Raw genomic sequence first — 22410 nt, forward strand, 5'->3', positions numbered from 1 at the left:
GTTTATTAGTTCATATTGGATACAGTAACGCAATAAAAGAGGGACACGTAAAACTCCCACGCTCAGTAATTTATTTTCTTGTGCGCCTTGTTCACTCGTCTCGTTCTTTTTAGTGCAACAGGCCCCATCATGCACTTGACTTTTATAATGGTCGCCGAGAAGGGACTGCCACTTATCAATAAATTCTGCAGATTTGTCTAACTGCTCCCTCTGTCCAACGGTGTCTTTATAGTTTGTATTTGCCCCTATAAATCTATTGCGGATATGTGCTTCAAGAGCCATACGCAGATATATTTAGGTGATAGCGTTACACTTCCGATTTTACATAAAAGCCACCGGTGTCGTGTTAAATACCAATTTGAATAATGGGTCTGATTTCACGGTGATAACAGAAAAGCAGACGTTCATGTCCCAGGTCATATTAGATTGCGAGTTTCGATATGACCCCAAAAGGGTATTGTCTTGTGAGGACTTCGACTGAATTTGCGATAAAAGAAATTCATTATTGGCATATAGTGCTTATCGAACTTGGATTGCGTGTGTCAAGAAGCGAGGGTGTGCCTATACATTATGGAGGCGCATGCATTAAAGAGTGATAAACCAATAACGTGGAGCGACAAAGCACCGGATGGCACTCGAATGACGGGCTGTTTCTCGTCTGGCACTGTGCCACCTGGTTGACATTGAAAGGAGTCGATGAATGACGTGTTAACACAAAATATCCAATGAAATGCAGTTAAACGGCTTCCCGTCAGATCACCGCAAGCGATTTTATTCAGAACTCAGTGCGGCTCAGCAATGCATTTTCTAACAGATGGTTGGTTTGGGCTGGTTGTTCACAATTTCTTGAAAACATAGTTCAAATATAGGCAGTGACGACTCTAACCTTGATGGGACAGGCGTTAACTTCTAACTTCAATTTAGCAAAACCATACGTCGCATATATAGAAGCCGTCGCCACTATCAGTTGGTGAACGTGCGCAAAGATGACCACAATCAAAACAGCAAAGTGTGGAAAAGGGGAAATAAGAAATTCACTGTGTCGGGGGGACACAAACAAACAATTCACATTGTCAAATGGATAGCATTTACAAACGGGTATTAAAAAGTTGTTTCTAGCATAAAGTCCAACCACTGACATCGCTGAAACGAAGGAAGACAAACACAAGAGAAAATGAAGAAAAAAGTAGAAAGATGAGAGTGGTGTACTAGGCTCTTACGCTAAACACTCTTTATATGTAAACTATATAGAGTAAAAAGAAAAGAAAAATACAATAAAATAGGAGTGTACATGGCTCCATGCTAAAAGAAACATGCGAAAAGGCACAAGATGACAAAGGCCAAGTTATAAAAAAATAATTACACGTGTATTAACAGGTAAAAGCCGAAAAAACAGCTGATGTATATTTATTCCTAGTAAAGAGAGAGAAAATATATGTATCGTGACGTGTAGCTACCAAGAGGTCGAGGCGACTACATAGTGGCAGGAACAAGAACTCGAATTGTTTATTTGTACATCTTTTTGTACAGGCCGTTGGCGGCGTTGCGTTAGGAGCTAATATAAAGCATGTTCACTGCATCCCCTGAGGTTTAATGGAAATGCAAACATTTCAATCTACTTGATTAAGACCAGCGTCGTAATTAAGTAGTTGCGGTCGCTTGACTGCCCGTGTTTACATTCTTTGGACAGGTGTTGGCCTAGCATTATATGGTGGTGTATAGCCCACTATATTTGCAGGTGCAGCGTTCCCAGCGGAGGACTGTTGCTGGGGTGAGCAAGTAGATCGTAGCGCTGATTGAGAAGCAGGGCTGTTTGAAGCAGACAAGCTGGGGTCCAGTATCTTGCGATCGAGCGAAGCAGAGTCCTCGTCTTCGTTCCTGATGCCCGGTGCATATTCCTCACAAGTGTGAATAAGATGCCTTCTGTTCGGTCTGAACACCCGAATATATTCCGTTTGTACACCGTAAGACTTAGAAGCCGCAGTGGCGACGGCAGTTGCTTTCTTTGGTCATGTATTGTCCCCGAGCATCACAACTGATTCCTTATACAAAAGGTAGTAGGGGCTTACCGCCATTTTTCTGATGGTGCTTCCTGACTTCAATTCTCTATGCCGTACCAAAATCTGGAAGGTTAGCTGTGAGGCTACTGCCCTCAACACGTTCTGGTGATCAGCCATCCTCGAAGCGTGTCCAGCGGTAGGCCAGGAGCCCTAGCTAGAAGGCATGCGCTTCGTATTCCGGATTTTTATTGGGGCCAGTTGTCTGTGCACACCTCAAGAGGTACGCCATGCCGTGCGAACATGGCGGTGAGTGCTGCAATTCCACTCCGCCCTAGGGTGCCCCGAAGTTTTTCTACTTCTGGAAAGTTTCAAAGTGCATCATATGCCATGTGCATCAAGTATGAAGTCCAACTCGATACCATGCACACTCAAGGACAGGACGCATGATCATGCAACGGTTCCTGCGGTTGCTTGTAAGAAAATTTTTGACAGGTGTGGCAACTCTTGATTGTAAAGTGATGTCACTGCTCAGACCAGGACAAAGACCAGGTGGCGTGCCCTTTGCATTTCTGCAGCCCGAGATGCCCCACTTGAATTCATTTTAGAACTAGCGCGGGGAAATAATGTGATCGCTATTTTTCACACCAGTGCCCATGCTGCTTAATCTTCATCCTTCTCTCTTGAACATACCCATCGTAAGCACTAAGAGTGGCTTGCGTGGTGGTGACCCGTGCTTCAGGTCTCCATAAACCTGGTCCTCCAAGCCCGTCCTTACAATATATACAATTGACTGACATAAAATGAAAGAAAACATGAAATGAAACATGAAAGAAAATAAAACATGAAAACGGACAGCCTGAGTGGCTGTCCCACAACCGAGAAAGCATACAATACAATTCAATACAAAACAATATTTATTTTGCAAAAAAAGTTCAAAATAAGAACACGAAAGAGTACGAAACGAAAGCTCAAAGTATGCCGAATTCTCGAAAACAAAAAACGATTATGCGGATTGGTAATTTTTTATGCAAATGCGTTTTTTATTCTCCAGCACTTACGGACCAGTTTGTATTTCTGTTTGCAGCTTGATCAGATAACATTCCGTCTTCTCGGACGAAACCAGCTCATTAACCCGAAGAAACCTGCCTACAGAAGCAAAGTTGAAGCTTACAAGGCCCTAATGCAAGCGGCCTTCAGTATCATGAGACCGACAATAAAACTGCAAAAGGCCAAGGCACTCGTCGAAGAAGTATTCGCTTTCGAAAGTGAAATAGCCAAGGTAAGAGAAACCCTTGTCAGTTTTTAACATGCTCTAATTCGGTCCCGCGATCTATGTAGGGTGCGGGCAGTTGAGGTTTTCTTATCTCTGCCGCCAGTTCCTCAGATAAAAAGACGCGTTCCTTTATGTAGAACTAATTTGGTTACAACAATGACATTATTCTTAAACAGAGAGCTAAAAGCTAAACTTTTCGCGCATTTGAAAGCAGCAAGTCTTATTTTACACTGCATGAAAAGATGTTCACCAGCGCCAATTTAGGCAACAGCTTAAGCCCCGCCGTCTGTTCAGAATTCACGCGTATTTATTACACACGAGCACAAGGCGTCAAAACAACCGCGCTAATTTTTATTAAATTAAGCTTTCCAAGAGCGTTTGAGTAAAGCAAGCATGCGAATTCTACGCATGAGAAGGCATTTCCACATATTTTCCGAGAAGAACAAAATATACACAGTCTATGCAATAGGCTCATTATTAGGGAATGCCTTTTTGTATCGCGCTCCCTAGCGGACTTCGCTGCCCAGATGTCACACTCCTCAGCCTGACGATAAGTTACTTAAAGTGTCATCAGCCTAAAGACATAGGATAGTTGTGGCTTCGCCTGTCAGGTGAGTGAGAGCAGAGGATAAACGGAGGGCTACTTATTAGAATGGACTCAGGGTAACGTTTTGACAGCCCAAAAATGTAGAAGAACCATCTGTTCATTTTTGTTGTTCAGATTATGGAAAGTAATGTATGTCGCATGTCATTTCTAGGTTGGGATGTTAAGATATGCTGTGGCCAAAAAAAGTTCTTTTTTACGAATTGTATTATGCTTTCCAGAAAAAGACAAAAATTTTGCCAATGAAGAAGAGTTACAAAAAATCCTTCAAGTTTTTCGTAGGAAAAACAAAAAAGCAGAACTTGAGCGAAATCTATTTAGAAATATGCATGCGTTTAAAATTACAGCTGACTTCACTTTAATCTCTTAAAATTCCTTCGACCTTTTAGAAAAAGGAAAGATGGATGAACATATTAAACGAAAACAATAAATTGAACTGTGCTCAACTCATAGAATCCTTTTAAATATGTTATAAAAATACATTTTTTCCAAACGCTTATTCAACAGTAATATTCAAATCCTTCGATCAGAGATCAAGAGTTATTTTATTGAAAAAAAATATTTAAGAGCAGTGCAGAATTTACATTGGGGTAATGCGAAAGCACGGATGCTGCTGTTGGTTGCTTCTGGTTGCTTCTAGTAGCCTAATTCACTTCTTGTTTGCCCATTTTAGTCTTTGGTATTTTCAAATTGCGCGCCAATTCCTTTCTATGCCCTTTTTCGGCTCTACGTCTGGTTGCGTGACGTCACGTTCTCTACCTCACATTAATTCGCTTCTTGTTTACCCCTTTTAGCCTTTGGTACTTTCAAATTGCGCACCAATCCCTTCTTTATGCCATTTTTCGGCTCTACTTCCAGTTGCGTGACGCCACATTCTTGACGCCATATCCACTACCTGCACCCATTTCTCTATTTTAGCTTTCACTCCGACCACCCTCCCTTCCCTTACGGTGCGGTTCAGGTGTCCACAGAAAACGTGTGGCAGATACTGCGCCTTTCCCATGTTGTGAACCAGTTATTCTAATTATTACCTAATTATTTTATTCGCCTAATAATTTTTTCTGTAGCAACATTACGTCAGCTTCTATCGATTGACATCACTCATTAACAACCTCTACCACTTCTCAATTAGCCGCAACTGCGGCGGACACGATTTTGAGGACGTGTCTGCGGACACGGCCTGCAGACACGATCTGCGGACACGGTCTGCGGACAGAAATCTGTAAACATATAGAAGTAACGCTTTCGGGTTATGAAATTCTCACATTACAAAGCTGCCTTCGTATCAAGGACTCTCACAGTTGTCACAACGTAGCGCTGCGATATTATGCCTTGGCTAGCTATGTGCATATTTCCAATCTACTCCTCAGTGAAAGACAAGGCAGTTAAAGAGAGAGCTCAGAAAACCCAAAATGGTTACAGTGCTGTATATTGCGTGAAATGTTGAGCGGGGGGAATTATTATAAGGCGGCATCAAATGAATTTAGTTTACATTGATGCCTCGTTTTTAAGAGCATGACGTGACAAGCTGCGCTTTGGGGATCCTCGCTCACGTACACATGGACGGCGTCACTCACTTAAACAGCGATTTTTAATGTGCGCCTGTATCATTTTATGGATAAAAATGTTAAAAAACAAAACAGTCAACTTGGATTTGCACATCCGTTTAGCCGAGTAGTACGAACACGTCTACGTGACCTAAGGGCAGCGTGCATGATGGGGTCTGTGATTTCGGGCACTCTTGGAGTTTGCGCCACACAATCGGCTTGCCGTCAGTCTTGCAGTGCCATATGCTCGGTGCACTGCGCTCGTGACACGTCATCACACGGACACGGTGATGACGTGTCCGTGTTTTCAACACGGACACGTCATCAGGCCGCGTGATGTCACATAAGCAGACAACCAATCAGTGCTCGCGACCCTGCCACGGACCATAGCCATACACCCTAATTTTTGCTCCCAAAGGAAACACAGACACCGAGAGCGCAGAAACCTGATCTTCTGGACGACGAGGTATTGGAAACAAGTGCGTAAAACACCAAGAGCAGAATGTGTGATATGCGTTATTTTAGGCGACGAAGGTGCGGGCGTAATATTGTTCCGTTAGTTAAAAGAGATGTAAAGAGCCTAGAGCCGGTACCTCAGAGAGCCGGTATCGGCGTTGTCTAAGGCGTCAGCTCCAAGCGCGAAACGCTTGCAGCGATTTTACTTGCTTGCTTGCAGTTATTTTACACTTATCTGCAGAACACCTCGCACAAGAGCGCAATTTTTTATGTGACATATGTGACATTTAGCGACGTCTTTTTTCTGGTTTTCTATGTATGTCACTCTTTTCCTGGTTTGAGACGAAGTTGAAGTCAGCGTTTGTTATTCCCATTAGGTCTCTCTGTGTCCATGTGCTTTTGCGCTTTCTGCACTCTTGTAGTTTGTACGCTCTTGTAAGCGATGTATTCATGTCAACTAACCGAAATATATTCTTTGAACTAACTTTCAAACCGATAATGGTTATAGCCCCGTGTCGCGGAAAAGCCGATGTAGGCGTTATGGCTTTAAGAAAAATATCTGAATAAAATAAATAAACAATAAGTATTGCGGAAAACACGAAGCCTAACATGGTTCCTTCGCAGTGCGAGGTGAGCGCGCAACCACACCCCCACCGAACCACATTGCTTCTCTTCGAATAAAGGTCGACATAATGCAAGATTTGCCTTATGACTGTCAGCTTATGCTTAGGTGTGTAATTAGAAAGAAACTTTTTTCGAAAGCAACAGTTATGCGAGTACCAAAGAACATTTCCTTTTTCCTGACCTGCGGTGCGGCACTCACTGGAAAATTCCTTCCATCATGTGGCGCTGCTGCCATAGATGGCGTGAGCCGCCACCCAATTCAAAGCCATATACATTCATCTATTGCCTTCAAAGCAATGTGGTTCAGTGGCAGTGAACGAACCCCGATAACGCTATCGCTTTGCACTCTTAAAGGTGAGGCTTAACCGTCAGCCGGTGTTTTTTCTGTACAACGCAGGCATATAACATAGGTAACTTACATCTGTTCCTCTTATTGCACTTATTAGCCGTATTGCGTATGGGCTCTAGCGTAAGTGTGAATTGCTCATGATACGTGACTGAAAAAACAATGCGCGAAGTACAACTGATTGCACAATTAGGACTTCCAAAAAACGTTACGGGTCATATTAATTGTGAAAGCAATTCTACGCCAGTTCTAACCATTCGTCGCTGTGTGCCGTGATCCTTGATAAAAAAATCAACCTGCCATGATTGAATTCACTTTACTCCTATGCCACGGGCAGGATCTGTCAACTCGGGTCGCTTCTTTCATATGGGAGGGTGATATCAGTACCAGCCTGGCAGAACAGTTTACATTCTCTTTACCCTTCCGACATGCAGGCACGTAGGCGAATAGTGTAACAGGCAAAAGGAGCTTCCGCCGTTGCTTTTGCAATTCAACTAGGGTTTACCTGAGCTAAACCACAACTAATCTTCTTGCTGCTGAAGCTGTATCAGTGCGGCCTTGTGCTCGAGCAGTCTGCTCGTTCATCGAACGGTACAGCCCCCTAGCGACAGCTATGCGATGTAGAGTAGAGGAAGAATATAGTCACGTGGTGGTGACAAAGTCTTAGGTGACAAACGGACACAGTTGTACGACTGGAATCAGCTACTTACTGGCCTCAGTTGCTGCTTAAGAAGCACTAAGAAACACGGCGACATAGATAGGAACAATCGTGCTCGGTGGTCGTCCGACAACGAATGCCCATTGCATTCGTCTGTACCCAACTAAAGTTGGTTCGGAAACATCTAGACAAGCCAATCAAAGAATAGTGGATAACACAACAATACGGAAACAGCTGCGATTGCCAGCGATCACTCCAGATTATCCTCGACGCAATTCACTCTGTACTGAAAGTGATAAAGGAGAGTTTCAAAATAACGAGAATGAACAATCAAAGAGCACAAACTCGGTCTGTGCTCCAAAACATAAGTGGCAAGGCAGCATGCCGGCGGCATTTGAAAAATAACAAACGAAGATTCGTATGGGTCGCGGCAATATTTTCCTAAACATTCCTGCACGTTGAATTCTTTACAATCATCACTACCGTTCGGGACACTTCGCAGCAATGACTTGCAACGCGAACAAATAATCGAGCGCGGAAGCTGCAATTTTGAGGCCGAGAACGCGCAACTGGGCACTCTTTTCCATGGTTAGATAAATGATATTAAGAAATAGGAAAACAGAGAGGTGCTAATGTTTCAGAAAAAAAAAATGGTGCGCTCGGGACGGCACTCAAACCTATGTCAACAAAGACGAATTCTTTTTTTTTTCTCTTCAGTATTTGTTAGCACCGCGACTGTCCGTAGTATGCATCAGACTGATTTCAAAGATAACATGTCCACGGTAAATCTTGCAGAGCCCAATGTACTGATATGCTATCCCGTTAAAGCCAACTGAAGGCAGACGAAAATCTTGTGCTCCAATTTTATGAATGTTGCGTTCTTCAAAAAATATAATTATAAGCACTAATTAGATCCCTCGTTACTTATTGCCTTCAGGAAAGTGGTGTCACCGATGCAAATGTGCATCCCGTTCAGAAATATTTGGTTGCAGTGGTTGCAGTAAGGTACCATTTGTACACCGTTATTAACTGGTCTTAAAGAAAGCTGTAACTTGAGCAATATGCTACGTGATCAATGATACTCCGAACTCTCACCTATGCGCATTCGCAATGCCCCATGGGAAGATGGCCCAAGTAAGAAGCAGATTTTGTTCTTTCGAGACACGTGACGCTTCAATTGTGCCGCTTTCATGTGCAATCTGTGCTATAGTGCGAGTAACTTCTGGACGGCTTGAAAGGCAGTTATTTTATGTAAAAATATGGCGATATCTTGGTGAAAGCATAGCTTTCGGATATCTTTAAATAAAATAAGACGTTATCATTTTCAGTAGATAAACATGAAAGGTTTTTGCTGAAATTTTTTTTGTAAAAATGAATTCTGCTTTGAAAACACGAACAAACTATTCCTGAAACAAAGGCTACTTCATTGACTGGTGAAAGAATAAATATTGCATGCTGAACTGCACTACCTGCAGCAGAGCTCCGCTTATTTAAATCAAGTCTATCATTGTTTGAAGAGGTCGTTTAAGTTCAGCGGTAACGTTCCGTAAACCGGGGACATCGATACGCTTGATGGCAGCTGTCCTGTATCTGGAAAGTGCTAAAGAAGGGGTGAAGGGACAGCGCCTTTTTGTAATCTTGATTGTAAGCTATGTTTAGGGCAGTAGACAAGAAATATTTGTCGCCAACGGCGGCTTGTTTGAGAGAGCCAGCTACCGCAAAAGAAATTAAGGCATCTGATTGGAGAAAGGGGAAAAGCGAGAGTATGGCGTCATATTAAAGTGGCTAGGACAAGTTAAAATGTTGGGACCGCACATCCATAACCCCTTCTAGAACATGCCGGGACTCGCATCCTAGGAGTGACTGTTCAATGAAATCCCCGTACATTGCGCAAAACAGAGCCCAATATATCGCGTTGAGAATTGCAAAATTTGTTGCTCAACGGCTGAGCCAACTGGTCATCCGTGCACGAACCGGCTAGCTCGAAAGATTTCCCGCTGCGTAACTTTACTGTCTGTCGATTTGGTACTGACAGGAAACAGTATCAAAGATTTCCTTAAACGTCGCTCTTATCATAGAAATGTGGAAGGAAAACAGCGCTTATTAATTCTTATCTCTTGTTTGTTGCAGAGAACGGCTGCGAAAGAGGAAAGGCGAGACCCGCTCAAACGTTACAAAAGAAGAACAATAGGCACACTTGAGGCAAAGTTTCTGGGTGTAAGTGCAACGGTTCCTCTTCTCGTGCTCTAACAGCTGGATTCACAAAACCTCGCGAAAGTATGCCGAATTTTGTTAAAATAGGTGCGGTTACATCTGTAGGAACAAATCTAGCATATTTGCGCGAATGTTTATGCAGGTGGTAATATCGTCTTTAGGCTGGTTATCACATTTTATGCGATAAAATAATAACTTTTTGGAATTATACTACACCGCCAAATACGACGGTATTGGGCGATATCACAACCAATTCTGAAATACCTGCAAATCACCATGAACGAATATTCAGGAATAATTACATCTTTTCAGTCTATTGCTGATTCCAATGTACATGAGCTTAAAGCTGTTACCTCTTTATCCTATACTGCAAACTTTGACCTTTCAGGTATTTTAAATAGTGAAGTAAATGTAAGGGCGCCATGTAGGAGTGCAACAGCGCTTTCCTCTCATTGGAGCTGTGTCTGGTTTTTATGGTCGTCCAAACTTAGTGCAAACAAGCATGCCTTCGTCAGAGCGCCATCGCCTCCAATTCGACAACACATTGACAACGTTGCCGACTATACAAAACACGCCTTCGAGTCGCATTGAGCCCGCGTCGATTTGCTTTTATATGCGGCTACCTAAGACGCACTGATTGTTTGAAGGGAGCAGGCTTGTTTTCATTAAGAATGGTTGACCCTATACTTTCCTTGGCTGCGCTGTCAAAGGCTACGCCTCAACTCGCTTCTTAGAAAGATAAGGGCCGTCAATTAGCTAAATTATTTGTACGCTTATCTAGGAAATAGTTCGCATGCGACAGCGTTCCGAACATATTTATCAATGATAGCCCAAAGACTCCAACAACTACCAAGTGGGCGTTACTGCCGTGTCGGGTCTGACTCGTGAAGCGACTGAATAAAAAGCGGGACATCGACAGATTCATTTAATTCCGGAAATTTTTTTGACAGGGGCCGCATAATACCAACGTATACTTTACAGAGTTCTCAATACGCGGTTACTTGCTACAGAGCGCTTTAGGCGTTAATCGCTGAAATGGAATCGCGGCTGATTGTACTCATCAACAGCACAAATTTAGCGCTTAAGCAAAACGGACAAATAACACAATGCCAAACAGTGCCAAACGCCAGCACTGTTCGTCGAGAGCTCTTTTGTCGGGTTACAAAACTAACACAATGCAGCTGGAGAACGAGCGAGGTATCTGCGAAACTACGTGGTCTTCTTCAACATTGCAGCCTCACCGTAGCACAATCGGTTACGGGATAGATCTGCTGTCGTAGAAACTCTGGTTCTCTTCGACTGTCGCCTTTATTTTCACCTTAATATAAGCTATGGGTTTTGCACCAAGCCGATAGACCCTTTGTTTTTGTCAGATTATGCCTGGCTCTCACTCGAATTCTTGTAATAGTCCGCATCACAAACTGCAGGACTCCAAATGTAAGGCAGGCCCGGCTGATCATGGGCGCACGAAAAGGTTGTGTTCCTATGCACCTTTCGCCTCTCTTAGTGGCTACAATTTTGATCTATAATTGCTAGTATACCAGTATAACTTTAAACGTAGAGAACAGTACATTCTCTTAACTTTCATGTTTGCTGAAGTAATAAAATACGGGACAAAAAAAAAAAAAGGCAACACGACTGCCCAAAATAGCAGCTTTAGTCCTACCTCCTTACTTCACTTATGTGTCGCTTCCTGCATCACGAATACAAGATTGTTCTAAGTGATGACGCCTGTGGACGGGGTCAACCTACAATCTGAAGGTATCACCTTCTACAATAAGGTCCAAGAGTGGAGCGACACAGCAGTGAATATAAAAACACACCGATTAAATTGGTGCCATCATAAACGTCTGGAAGTCACAGCGTAAGACGTCACCGTGGGGCATAGCATGCGGCCGGGGCTAAGGTAGAATCTAATCTACAATTAGCACAAAACAGTAGCTCCCACTCCAGCGCAGCAAAACAAGACACACTGATGAGCGAGCAAGTCTACGCGAACAAGGACTTGTGCGTGTAACATTTTATTTCCTGCATAAAAGTGGACGCGAGCCATCGAAGATGGCGAAAACCGGCGTCAGTTGGTGGGCAGCGCCAATGCGGGCTGCAAGCGCCAGCCGCCTGTCGAGCACGGCGGGCCAGCACCTCCTGGTCTCCGACCGACGAGCCCCCCCCCAGGAACAAGGCCTTCCAAGCCTCTTCAGTGTGATGGCATGCGATAGAAAGTGGGGTCTTGATTGGCATGCCCATACCATGAGGGATAAAGAGCAACTACTTCTTTCACACTGCGAACATTAGGGTTTCACATTTTGGTCGTAGCGAGCAGCCTGTACCAGACACCACCAAGTGTTAGTATGCAGCGGTCGCAGAACGCGTTCGTTCCCTTCGACCGCCTCTTCGCCGGATGTGGGTACCGTTGATGCCGAGATTTGCAGTTGTCAATAATTTCTCGAAACCGCAGCAGTGGTCGGCCTAGCTTGTCATAGTGGGACCGGAGTGTGGGTGCCGGACCGGAGCGTGGAAGCGGTATAAGGGCGCGCGCATGGCAGCCACTCAAGCCACACTCCCAACCTAATACTGCGCAGGTACAGTTGCTATCTGCGGGCATGAAGCTCTCCCGTCGTCCGTGAACACCAAGGTGGTACCGCTCAGCCACCGGGAGCTAAACCACGTTCCAGCCATGCTACTGGTGGATACCGAAGTGACTTGTTTTCGCCACCCTTATCTACCTTCCTTCCCTCGTCGATAATATACGAATAAAACAGCTCACTTATACACAGTTCACATCACACACAGGAATCACGAAGGAAAAAGGGCGCTTAGTCTGAAGGTGTAAAATGAGACCCTACAAACCTCAGAAGGCGTCTGTCAACTGGTGGTCAGATCAGGCGAGATTATACTATTAATACTCGGTCAGATGTGAATGCGCTCGTAACAAATTGTTTACAATTTTATATTTTATGAACACGTTGCTTTTGTTGAAATATTTTGCTTTGCATGCTTTTTTCAGTCTCCCCACAAATCGATTGTTTTTCGAGGGAGGTAAGCGAATAAACAAACCTTACAAAGAGTTTATTTGCTGAAGGGGGAAGCGAATATTCGAAAGGGAATGCAGATTACAGAAAAATGTGAGCTAATCTCGTTTTTGTAGTTTGGTGCATATGCGTGCACAGTGGGGTGCATTACGAGTCTTGAATGCGTCACATGTTTATTTTGTAAGGGGAGGAGGCTGCTGATAAAACTGGCTTTCCAACTTTTCTCGCCCTTTTCCTTCATCACTTGGGATAAAAAATAAAGGCAATATTAAGAAAACAAGGACAGGTGAAAATTACCCAGGCAGCTGCACTTTCCTCTAGTAATGAATTTGCAATTACGGTAGACAAGCTATCCTTATTTTGTGCTCGGCATTTCCATTATACCTGTACTTTCCTCCATCTTTGTGCAGCTTCCTTTGCTGGCTCTCTTGAACAAGGAATTCAAGCGAGTAAAAATCAGGCTCAAGATGAGCGAACCGGTGGCAATTTTAGCCGAGGATTACTTCAAATCGACGACCAGGCTCCTGCACACCGTGAACCCGTAAGCACAAATGATGCCCCAGTTAAACATCATGATAACTAGTTGCAAAATGCTTGAGGAGTGTTTGCAGACTACAAATAGTATATCTCAAGTGACTTTATGTTTACAGCTTCATGTTTACACGTAATGGAGCAATGCGGTTTAATTAATTTCCTAGAAAGCTGTGACTTCACCCCTCGCGACATATTGGGAAGGATGGAAGGTGAGTTTTAAAACCTGCGCATGAACTATAAGGATATTATATATGAAATGCCTTTAGAGCATTGTAGATCGCCTTCGACGACATCGCAAAATAGGCGAGCGTATTTTGAAATCAGTATCCAGCGCAATGCGGCCGCTGCTGCTGGGATTCAAAAGAGGCGAGAATATTAGGCAAGCAACCGAGTGGGCAAGCCGCTGGGCTCTGCGCGGTAATCATTTCTACACTATATATCAGTGAGCAGAACGGTATATGTCTTTGTTCGAGAAAAAAAAAAATCTGTTCTCTCAGCTACCGGTAGCAGGACAGTCCAGACTGAAATTGGCCTCACTCCTTCGACGCAGGCGCACGTTGTTCAACTACATGGGCTGGCGCGCGTTCGCCTCGAAAGCGGAGTACGCGTCCAAAAAATTCCGTAACGCCAAAGTGAACTTCACCATAGCAGCCTACGGCCTCGTGAAGGAATCTCCGCTGTGGAAAAAGTGCGTCACACTTCTGACATCTTCCATGAAAGAAGTTGTCGGGCGCCTCTACGTGCAAAAGAAGTTCATCTTAGGCGCCAAACGAAACGTAAGTGTTTACCGTTTGGCCACCCTACTGGATCGCCAAAAGCATAAAGACTTCGCGATTCATCTCTCTCCCCGCTAAATCTAGGTGTACGATGCTCAATTGGGGGACGAATTTCAAATAATTTTAACAATGTGGAGGCAAATGAGAATGTTGGGCCTAAAATGAATACGCCGAAGACTAAAGTACCGTTCAACAGCTTTGGAAAAGTACAGCCGTTAAGAATAGGTAGCGAGGTACTGCAAGTGATAATATACGTCTATTTAAGGCAGCTATAGTTGCCTTAAATAGGCGCCGAAATGTCTATGGTAACAAAAGGAGTTATACTTAAGTTGAGGACAACACGAAGACCTATGTAGTGTAAAATTGTAGGTGTAACGTTGGGCTACAGGAAGCGTGCAGAGGGGTTCGGGGGACAAACGCGAGTCATGACACGCAATGCGAAGAGAAGTTTACTGGTGGTCGGGTAGGGTAACACATTCGATTCCAAGGCAAGCCAATGCGTAGCAGCGGGCGACAGTGAGATGGGCCGGTAGATAAGGGCAAGTGTACGGGGGTAAAATGTGTGCAGCTAGCACAGAGCCGGGCTAACTGCAGGGGTACGGGAGATCACTTTGCCCAGTAGTGTGTACAGTCCGGACGAAGATCCTCTTTACCAGTTGCAGTTCCTAGTGTCTTCGTTTCCTGCAGTGTCTCTCATTAGCCAATATAAAGTAGCTCTTTCCAATGTTTGCCATGCAAGTCCTCATGTCCACTACCATTATCGCCGAAAACTGGTTCATTCTAGCATTATTTACGTCACTTTATCACTTTGCCCAAACCTAATTTTCCGCCATCTGCGTTTCTTTTTCTTGAGTCTCTCAATAATAGTGCGCTGCAAGGAGCCAGCAGAAAACCAATGTTCTTATACTGCACACTTTCAAGGCACATTTAATACAGTAATTTAAGCTCTAATTTTACATGTTCGTGTCTATACAAAAGTGAAGCATGTATGCCCTCTTTTTTTCTGCAAGACGTAGGTTTTTGCTTTTTGCTCACTCGCTCAACAAGCGAGTTCTAAAAAAGAACCTATTGCGACTATCACAACCAGAAATAACCACGAGAGGTCACATGTTATATTTACGATAAAGGTATTACGCGCTACTTTTGTATTATGATCATAGGCTTTGTCAAAACTATCACTGTGTACTCTTACGCCACGAAACCTGTGAGCACGGATTATTTATTGCTTCAAAAATATAAAAAAGCGATAAAACGCCTGCCTGCAATCACGAATTCTATGTCACGTACATACTCTACACGAAAAAAAAGCTCCTTGCTGTCATCGGTGTTCAGAATTGCACCCCTGGTTTAATTTACATTCAATATCGTACAAACACTTTCATTTCGAACTGCTGCGCGGCCGGCGTGTTGGTAAATTCATTTATGCAGCTCCTACGCATCCTTCCCATATTATCAGTCATAAAAGCACACCATGCAATGAAAGCAAGGGTTGTGCTATTAAACGCCCGATTTCTCATGGCTCAGTGAACACAATTGTTTTAGACGCCAGTGTAGAAAAGAGCGATTAGCTGCAATCTCTGCCACTTGAGATGGTTTCTGTTACGGAGGCGCCTGACACGGCAGGCATAGTTTGTTGCCGGAAGCCCAATCAGTATCATTCATCGATTTCACCAGGGACTGCGTGAACGCATCCCGTATTGTTGGTTATCCAATATCAGGTGCCGTACAGGTTGATATATTCTTGATTTACTATTCTGCAGCATATTCGCTGCTAGCAAGCAGCCATCTATTGCGTAAAGTATGGTAGGTGCATAGAAAAAGCCTTTTTCCTACTCGACCATCAGCACACGGCTCAACGAAAAAACATCAGCAGCCGGAATGATTCATTGAAGCTTAGAAACAATGTCTGGCTAGTAGAGGTACCAATGAGTGTTTACTTTCCATACGGGCCACTCCGGCTTCCCGTTACGGTCTCTATATTCAATCAGCTGCACCCAGCGATCTGTTGTCACCACTTCCTAAACCTGAAGTCCGATTGGTGACTTAAATATAGTACAGAGAAGTGACGATGAGTAAATCTAACAGCAAAAAAACTTCGTCAATGAGCTCCAAGCATAGGAGTAATTCTTTGTACTCCGCAATTTAGGACCTAATGTATCCAAGAATTTCACCGCATAAAACCAAACCCATCTTGCATTTATGTTGAAGTTTGTCTTCAAAACAAAACCAGGGGAGATATTGATAGTGCTGTTCTGATTCCTCTTTGCGCACGCAGGAAACGAATGATGAAACTGCCAGGACATCGCAATTATGAATAAAGGAAAAGGAATGAATGTGCGAAGGGCATAGTGCTAGTTGCAGAGCTTTAAACGGAGGTCCACAGTTCTGAAATCAACATCGACAAGGTTCTCTACTGAAAAACGCTTGCTTATGATTCCTTGCAAAAGAGGGGGGAAACCTGAAGACGTGTTCGAGCTCAAATAGCAAGACGGTTCAAGCCAGGGGACAACGTTTGCGCACTGGAATGGCTAAGGGTCTTCGAAATATTATCAAAAAAGCATAACGTTTTTTTCTCAGTTGATACATTTCACGCTCTGATTCATTCCTCGTTTTTTGAATGCATCGGGGCTCGCCAAATTTCTAAAAAAAGGAATCATCATATAGCGATTCAAGCACATGCGAATATACATTGTATCTATTGTGTGAAATTCCTTTCTTCGATATCTTTCCAGGTTGAAAGGATGGCGAACTGTTTAAAAGACATGTTTAGAAAGAGACTGCAAAGCATCAAGTGGATGGACAGAGGTACAAAACAAAGGGCACAACTGAAGGTATAAGAAATAATTAGTGGTGATTTCCTTATATCATCCAAGTATAAGAAGCAGTTCAAAGAAAAATAATGTTTTTCTTTTCAATATTTCTTTTTAAAAATCTGGTGTGCTTCGAAAAAAAGAAAGCTTTATGGAAGGCAGTTACTCCAAGGCAGATTAAATTTTCCGGCATAACACAAAGGCAAAAGCCATACTCCCTGCATCTGCGCATGGGCTATCATTTGGCGACCTCATTTGAGAGGTTCGCTGCATGCACCTAATAGTAATCGGCAAAAACTCGTCCGACGCCCAACTATGACACCATACATGTGGGCGTATACAGTAATAGTGTATATAAGCGCCTCCATTGAGCCATACAGACAACATATTGAAAAGCTTCAAAGACGCAGAATCTGTAAAACTGTGCGGGTATCTCAATGTCAAGGCTAAAGATGCAATGGAATTCATAATGTGCTCTATCTCAGGTAAATTGCTTGAAATGGAGGTCCTTGGAAATCTGCGACGTAGTTCTCATAAATAATACAGCCTGGTAAAATTCTAGTCATAACGGGTGAATAGAAGAATCTGATAAGGCAGAATATCGTCAGAGTAGGTTGAGAGTGAAAACAGTGACATTTAGCCTGTTGCTGCAGAGCGGACAGTAACCTTTACATGACGATTATTACCCTACAGTTAAAGCCGTGAGGGATAATCTGACAAATAGCAATATAGACTATGCAGCACATTAGGTAACAGGAGAGTTGGCCAGAATAATCGCAAGCTGTCTAGACAGACATGTCTAACCAAAAAACGCTATAGCATAAAAGCATTTAACCCGCAAACAGAATATGTATAAGACTAATAAAATGTTAATTATCATCAATCAATATCAGAGATTGATTTCTGCCGTATTAATTTCTATGTAATAGATGCAAAGGGTATATATGATCCCATTTCCTGGTCGTGCGAAGAATGAGACAGTAAATTCTCTCGCATTTTTGGACCTGGCAGAGCAGTCCGAGGTAATCATGAAGCTCTACTTATGAGAAAAAGAAGGTAAAATGTGGTAAAAATTGAAGATCCTCTAAGCAGAGTAGACACCTTAAAACTAGAAACGACGCATAGGCTGAAATCTTATGTATGCCTCTTAGTGCATACGTCTGACAAGCGGGCAAAGGCATTAATAATATAGACGAAGTAACTACGTCGTAAATGACAGAGGCAAGAGCGCAAAGTCCATCGGACCGGTAACGAGTCAGGGGGTAAAGAAATCCTTAGAATCAATGTAAACGGGTAAAGCAGCTAATGATGTTCAAGTAAGTGCAGATCAGTGGAATGACGGTGGAGACTGCGTTGAAGTAACCACATTATATTTAACCAAAATCATCAAAAAGAAAGGGTGTCATCAGGAGGGCCAGTGCGAAGCCTAGTAGAAATATAGTCAGTAAATGTAACGGACTGCATTCCAAACTAGGGCGCGTGTAGCAGGGTGTGTCAGGAGGTTCAGGTGCGTTGATAAATTTTGAAAATTTGCGGAATAATGGGTCGCCCGGCTAGCAGATGACCGGGCTAATTAAAGGCGCCCTTTTGCTGCAGTGGACGCTGTTAAGCACATTATTGCGAAGTGGGCCATGCCCATACTTACCTATTTCAGAAATTTGCGAGATAATTGATCGCCCGGCTAGCAGAAGACGGGCTGATTGAAGGAGCCTTTTTGCTGCACTTGATGCAATTAAGCATATTATGACAAAGTGGGCCATGACGCTACCTACCTATTCACCTTGAAGTAACTGCTGTTGGCTACGTATCGTACGTATGTACAGAAATTATGCATTATCTCCTCTCTCCGAATATACCCAGAGAAATTTCAAACTGGCGATGAATAATATCTCAGTCTCAATGCGTTGATAGAAGAAATAACTATAAATTATTCAATGACATAATTACTCACCTTTAAGTGAGGGAGAGTGAGGTGGTTTCAATGCAGTTGTGACTTTCGTTCAAAAACTGCACACCTGCTATATGCATTACGAAAGTAATTCATCACTTGCATAATGCAGTGACAAGTCGACAAATGACGAATACACAAATAGCTGTGTTCTTTGTTAATTTAAAACCAGTTTAAAGTTTTCGCACGAAACGAACTTCCTATCTTAGCCTATTTGTCAGAAGGTGTCTGCTACGGCAACATACATACGGTGTTTTTCGGTTGACGCTATATAGCCGCTTCAAGGCTGTGAACTTTTCAAAGTGGTTAAAAATGCCACCGCTGCGCTTACGAACTCGACTCCAGCGGGAAACAATCTAATTTTAGGTTTCCCGAGCTAATGCACTTTGTCTAAAAAGAAAACGAGAGCTTAGTACCGTGCAGGATTTCCCGAGGAGGTGTGAGATTTCACTTGCACAAGTTACCAGAATTAAAGCTGGTTATGTGCTCAAGACCCAAACTGCTGGAATGCGATGCCGTTTTCATCTGAAATTCTTGCATGCTTTCATTCAGCTGCAGAAGATGACCCCAAAGATCGGCTACCCGAAGTGGATGATGAATGTCGAAAACCTGGAACGCCTTTACAGACATGTGAGCTAATGTACCAGAGTTGATGAAAGCCCGTGAACGGTTCTAGGGGTATTGTTCCTTTCTTACAGCTCGGTGAAGTAAAGCTCCGAGATCCTTTCGTCAAAATAATAGACGACATCTCTGAAAACAACGATCGGACCATGCTTCTAGAGCTGCGCCAGCCATTTAACAAGAGCAGGAGGTGTGTATAGAACACTAGTTGTGAAGGTTAATCTTAGGAAAAAGAAAATGTCAGAGTTTTTTTTAATACTGAATGCTAAAAAAAAATCTCCTGAATTTTATCAAATATATCACTGCCTCCAACACGCTATTATCGATTAGATCTTTATCTGCGGAGTCGGCGTCCACTTGAGCGATGCCTCGTTGAAGAAGCGATTCCATCGAACTCCTAATCTGCTAAGTAAAGCAGTGTTAACTTAAACGGCCGGATGCAGTTCAACCATAGGCTGCGCTGAGCAATCAGTTTATATTACTTTAATTTTTACGTAAATGGTTATGGTCCGCAAACTTTTTGTTCTTTCAAGGCCCTCGCGGCATTTCGATTTCTTATCGTATGCTGCTATCTTTATCTCGGAGATCGTGTGCACCCACAATCTTTTCCTTGTGAGAGAAACAAGTGTTTCTAATAATTACAGGGCGGCGAAGGAAGACTACATACTTGAAGATTGGATATAACAGTACAGAAATTCAGAGATGGCTTCTCAGTATCGCTTTTTATAGTGATTATATATAAATTCTAAGACAATTATTTCGTCACTTCTTTAAATTCTTGTGTTTGACATTTAATTAAAAGTTTTGATTTTATTGAAATCGCTCAGGTCTCCTGTTTCCATAACTGGGTTACGTTTAACGAATTTGCCTAAGGTAATATCCACGTGCCGCAGGAAAGCCGGCATTGGCACTGTCGTGGTTTTAACGCGAAAATACATGCGTAATTTCGTTTAGTTTGTGGCGTATAACGTTCCAAAGTGAGTCGGCTATGAGAGCCGCCGAAGTGGTGGCCTGGAAATTTTGACAAACTGGGCTTCTTTAATGGGCACAGACAACGTACAACACACAGGCGCCTTGCTTTTCGACTCCAGTTAAAAGCAGCGGCCGCCACCAGAATTCAATCCCGAATCTTAGGACACAGAAATCGAGAGCCCTAAGCACTGCACCCCCGCATTAGGGCGTGAGTGATTTCGTGTAAACATTAGGACGTGTCGATTGTGCGGAGTTGATGTGGGTTTAATATCACTTCGCTTCCCTTTTATTATCCATCTGCTAGTCAAGTTGGAGGCTAGATTTATTTATTTATTATTTCATTCATTCATTCATACATTCATTTAATTTGTTATTTGAAAATACTGCGGTATTGAAAGACCAAGCAAGGTGGAAAGGAGCACATTAAATACAGACCACTGCTTCAGAAAGCATATTTGAGACGAGAGCTTTGGTTCAAGAGAAGTGCGAAAAAGGCCTCACAGAGCCACTTATAAGGATCAGTAAAAATTTACTGCGAAAGAGATTTGACGTAGATACATAATACTTCTCATCCCTCAAGAACTGGGACAGGTACATGGTCCTCCACCACTAGCTATATTACCGCCATTGCTTTCAAAGCGCCACTGGATCCGACTCGGCTACGTAATCAAACCAATGGATGGATGGATGGATGGATGGATGGATGGATGGATGGATGGATGGATGGATGGATGGATGGATGGATGGATGGATGGAGGGATGGATGGAAGAATTAATTATTAATTATTTAATAATTAATTAATTAATGGACGGACGGATGGATGGCTGGATGGATGGATGGATGGAAGAATGAATGAATGAATTAAATAATTAATTATTGAACGGACGGATGGATGGCTGGATGGATGGATGGACCGTCGGACGGACGGACGGTTGAATGGAAGGATAGATAGATGAAATACAGTAGGTTCCCCTTTGAAACCGGTGGTAGCCGTTACTATCATGCTCTGTTTTTGCAAATATCTTGAATATTGTTTTAGATCGGTTAACTGTACCACCATTCTATTTATTGAATTCTTATTTTTACATTACTAACATTATCACTTTTCTGCTGACGTAAGCTACATTACGCAATCCTTACAGAATCTAAAATATTGTTAAAAGTTCGCGCTTGTATTGACTGTTCTTACTTCGCGCATTCAAGCTTCTTTGCGCCAATGTAGAAGGCAAGCTACATCTTTGGAGCCTAATTGCAGTGCATATAATAAAGACCTTCACTACTACTCTGCTGGTGCTACTGGTTGCAATGTGGCTCATCAAAAGCCCCAATTTCTTTAATATCTATTTCCACTAATGTGTAATTTGCAAATGGTCTAATATAAAATAAAATTACGAAGTGTGTGAAATGTGCCAAGCAGACCAAAGGTCACCGTTTTTACTCCCATCAAACAAACAAATCCTCAGTGAAGGAAAAGGGAGGTGATTATGAGCTATACGCGCTGAAGGTACGGAGGTATTTAACGATACATCTTAAAAGTGTTAACGATTGAGCGTTTTTAGAAATGAGGCGGAAAGCAGCACAGTGATGTGGAGGAAGTGTTCTCTCTGGCAGGCGTCTTAGACGAGCGGCGGGATCTACTCAATCTGCGATTGGCTTGCATAGGTTTTCATGTTTAGTGCGGTGGCGCTAAGACTTCTACTCAGCATAGACGCTGTTTTCTCTCATAGGTGCATACGTTCTTAATCTCTACCCTCATCTTTACCCTCTCTGGACCATCTTGACAGCCGTCCTTTCACAGAGAAGAAAATCCTCGGCCCATGGCCACAGAAGGCGTCTAACGGCAAAGCCTTCAAAGCACTTATGTGTTTTATGAGAGACACGAACTTGATTGAGAAACTGTGACTGTGCTCCTAGCCGCCTTACCTTTCCTATCATTCTCTTCTATCTTTCTCCTTTAAACTCCTCATTCCCAGTGCAGAGTAGCAAACCGGAAG

The 22410-nt window shown here is 43.1% G+C and overlaps 1 protein-coding gene across 1 annotated transcript in view; it reads left to right on the forward strand.

Annotated features, from left to right (window-relative positions):
* Positions 1–22410, forward strand: part of LOC146181256 (neprilysin-1-like) — a 77776-nt gene that overhangs the window by 15230 nt on the left and 40136 nt on the right. The window contains exons 6-12 of the mRNA XM_084575740.1: positions 3085–3279; positions 9639–9725; positions 13165–13295; positions 13839–14064; positions 16797–16895; positions 19375–19452; positions 19521–19633. Coding sequence (XP_084431866.1) covers positions 3085–3279; positions 9639–9725; positions 13165–13295; positions 13839–14064; positions 16797–16895; positions 19375–19452; positions 19521–19633 — 929 coding nt within the window. The remainder of the gene's footprint in view (positions 1–3084; positions 3280–9638; positions 9726–13164; positions 13296–13838; positions 14065–16796; positions 16896–19374; positions 19453–19520; positions 19634–22410) is intronic.

The sequence above is a fragment of the Amblyomma maculatum genome, chromosome 8 (genome assembly GCF_055883805.1).
Source record: "Amblyomma maculatum isolate TAMU_Amacu chromosome 8, ASM5588380v1, whole genome shotgun sequence".
NCBI lineage: Eukaryota > Metazoa > Arthropoda > Arachnida > Ixodida > Ixodidae > Amblyomma > Amblyomma maculatum.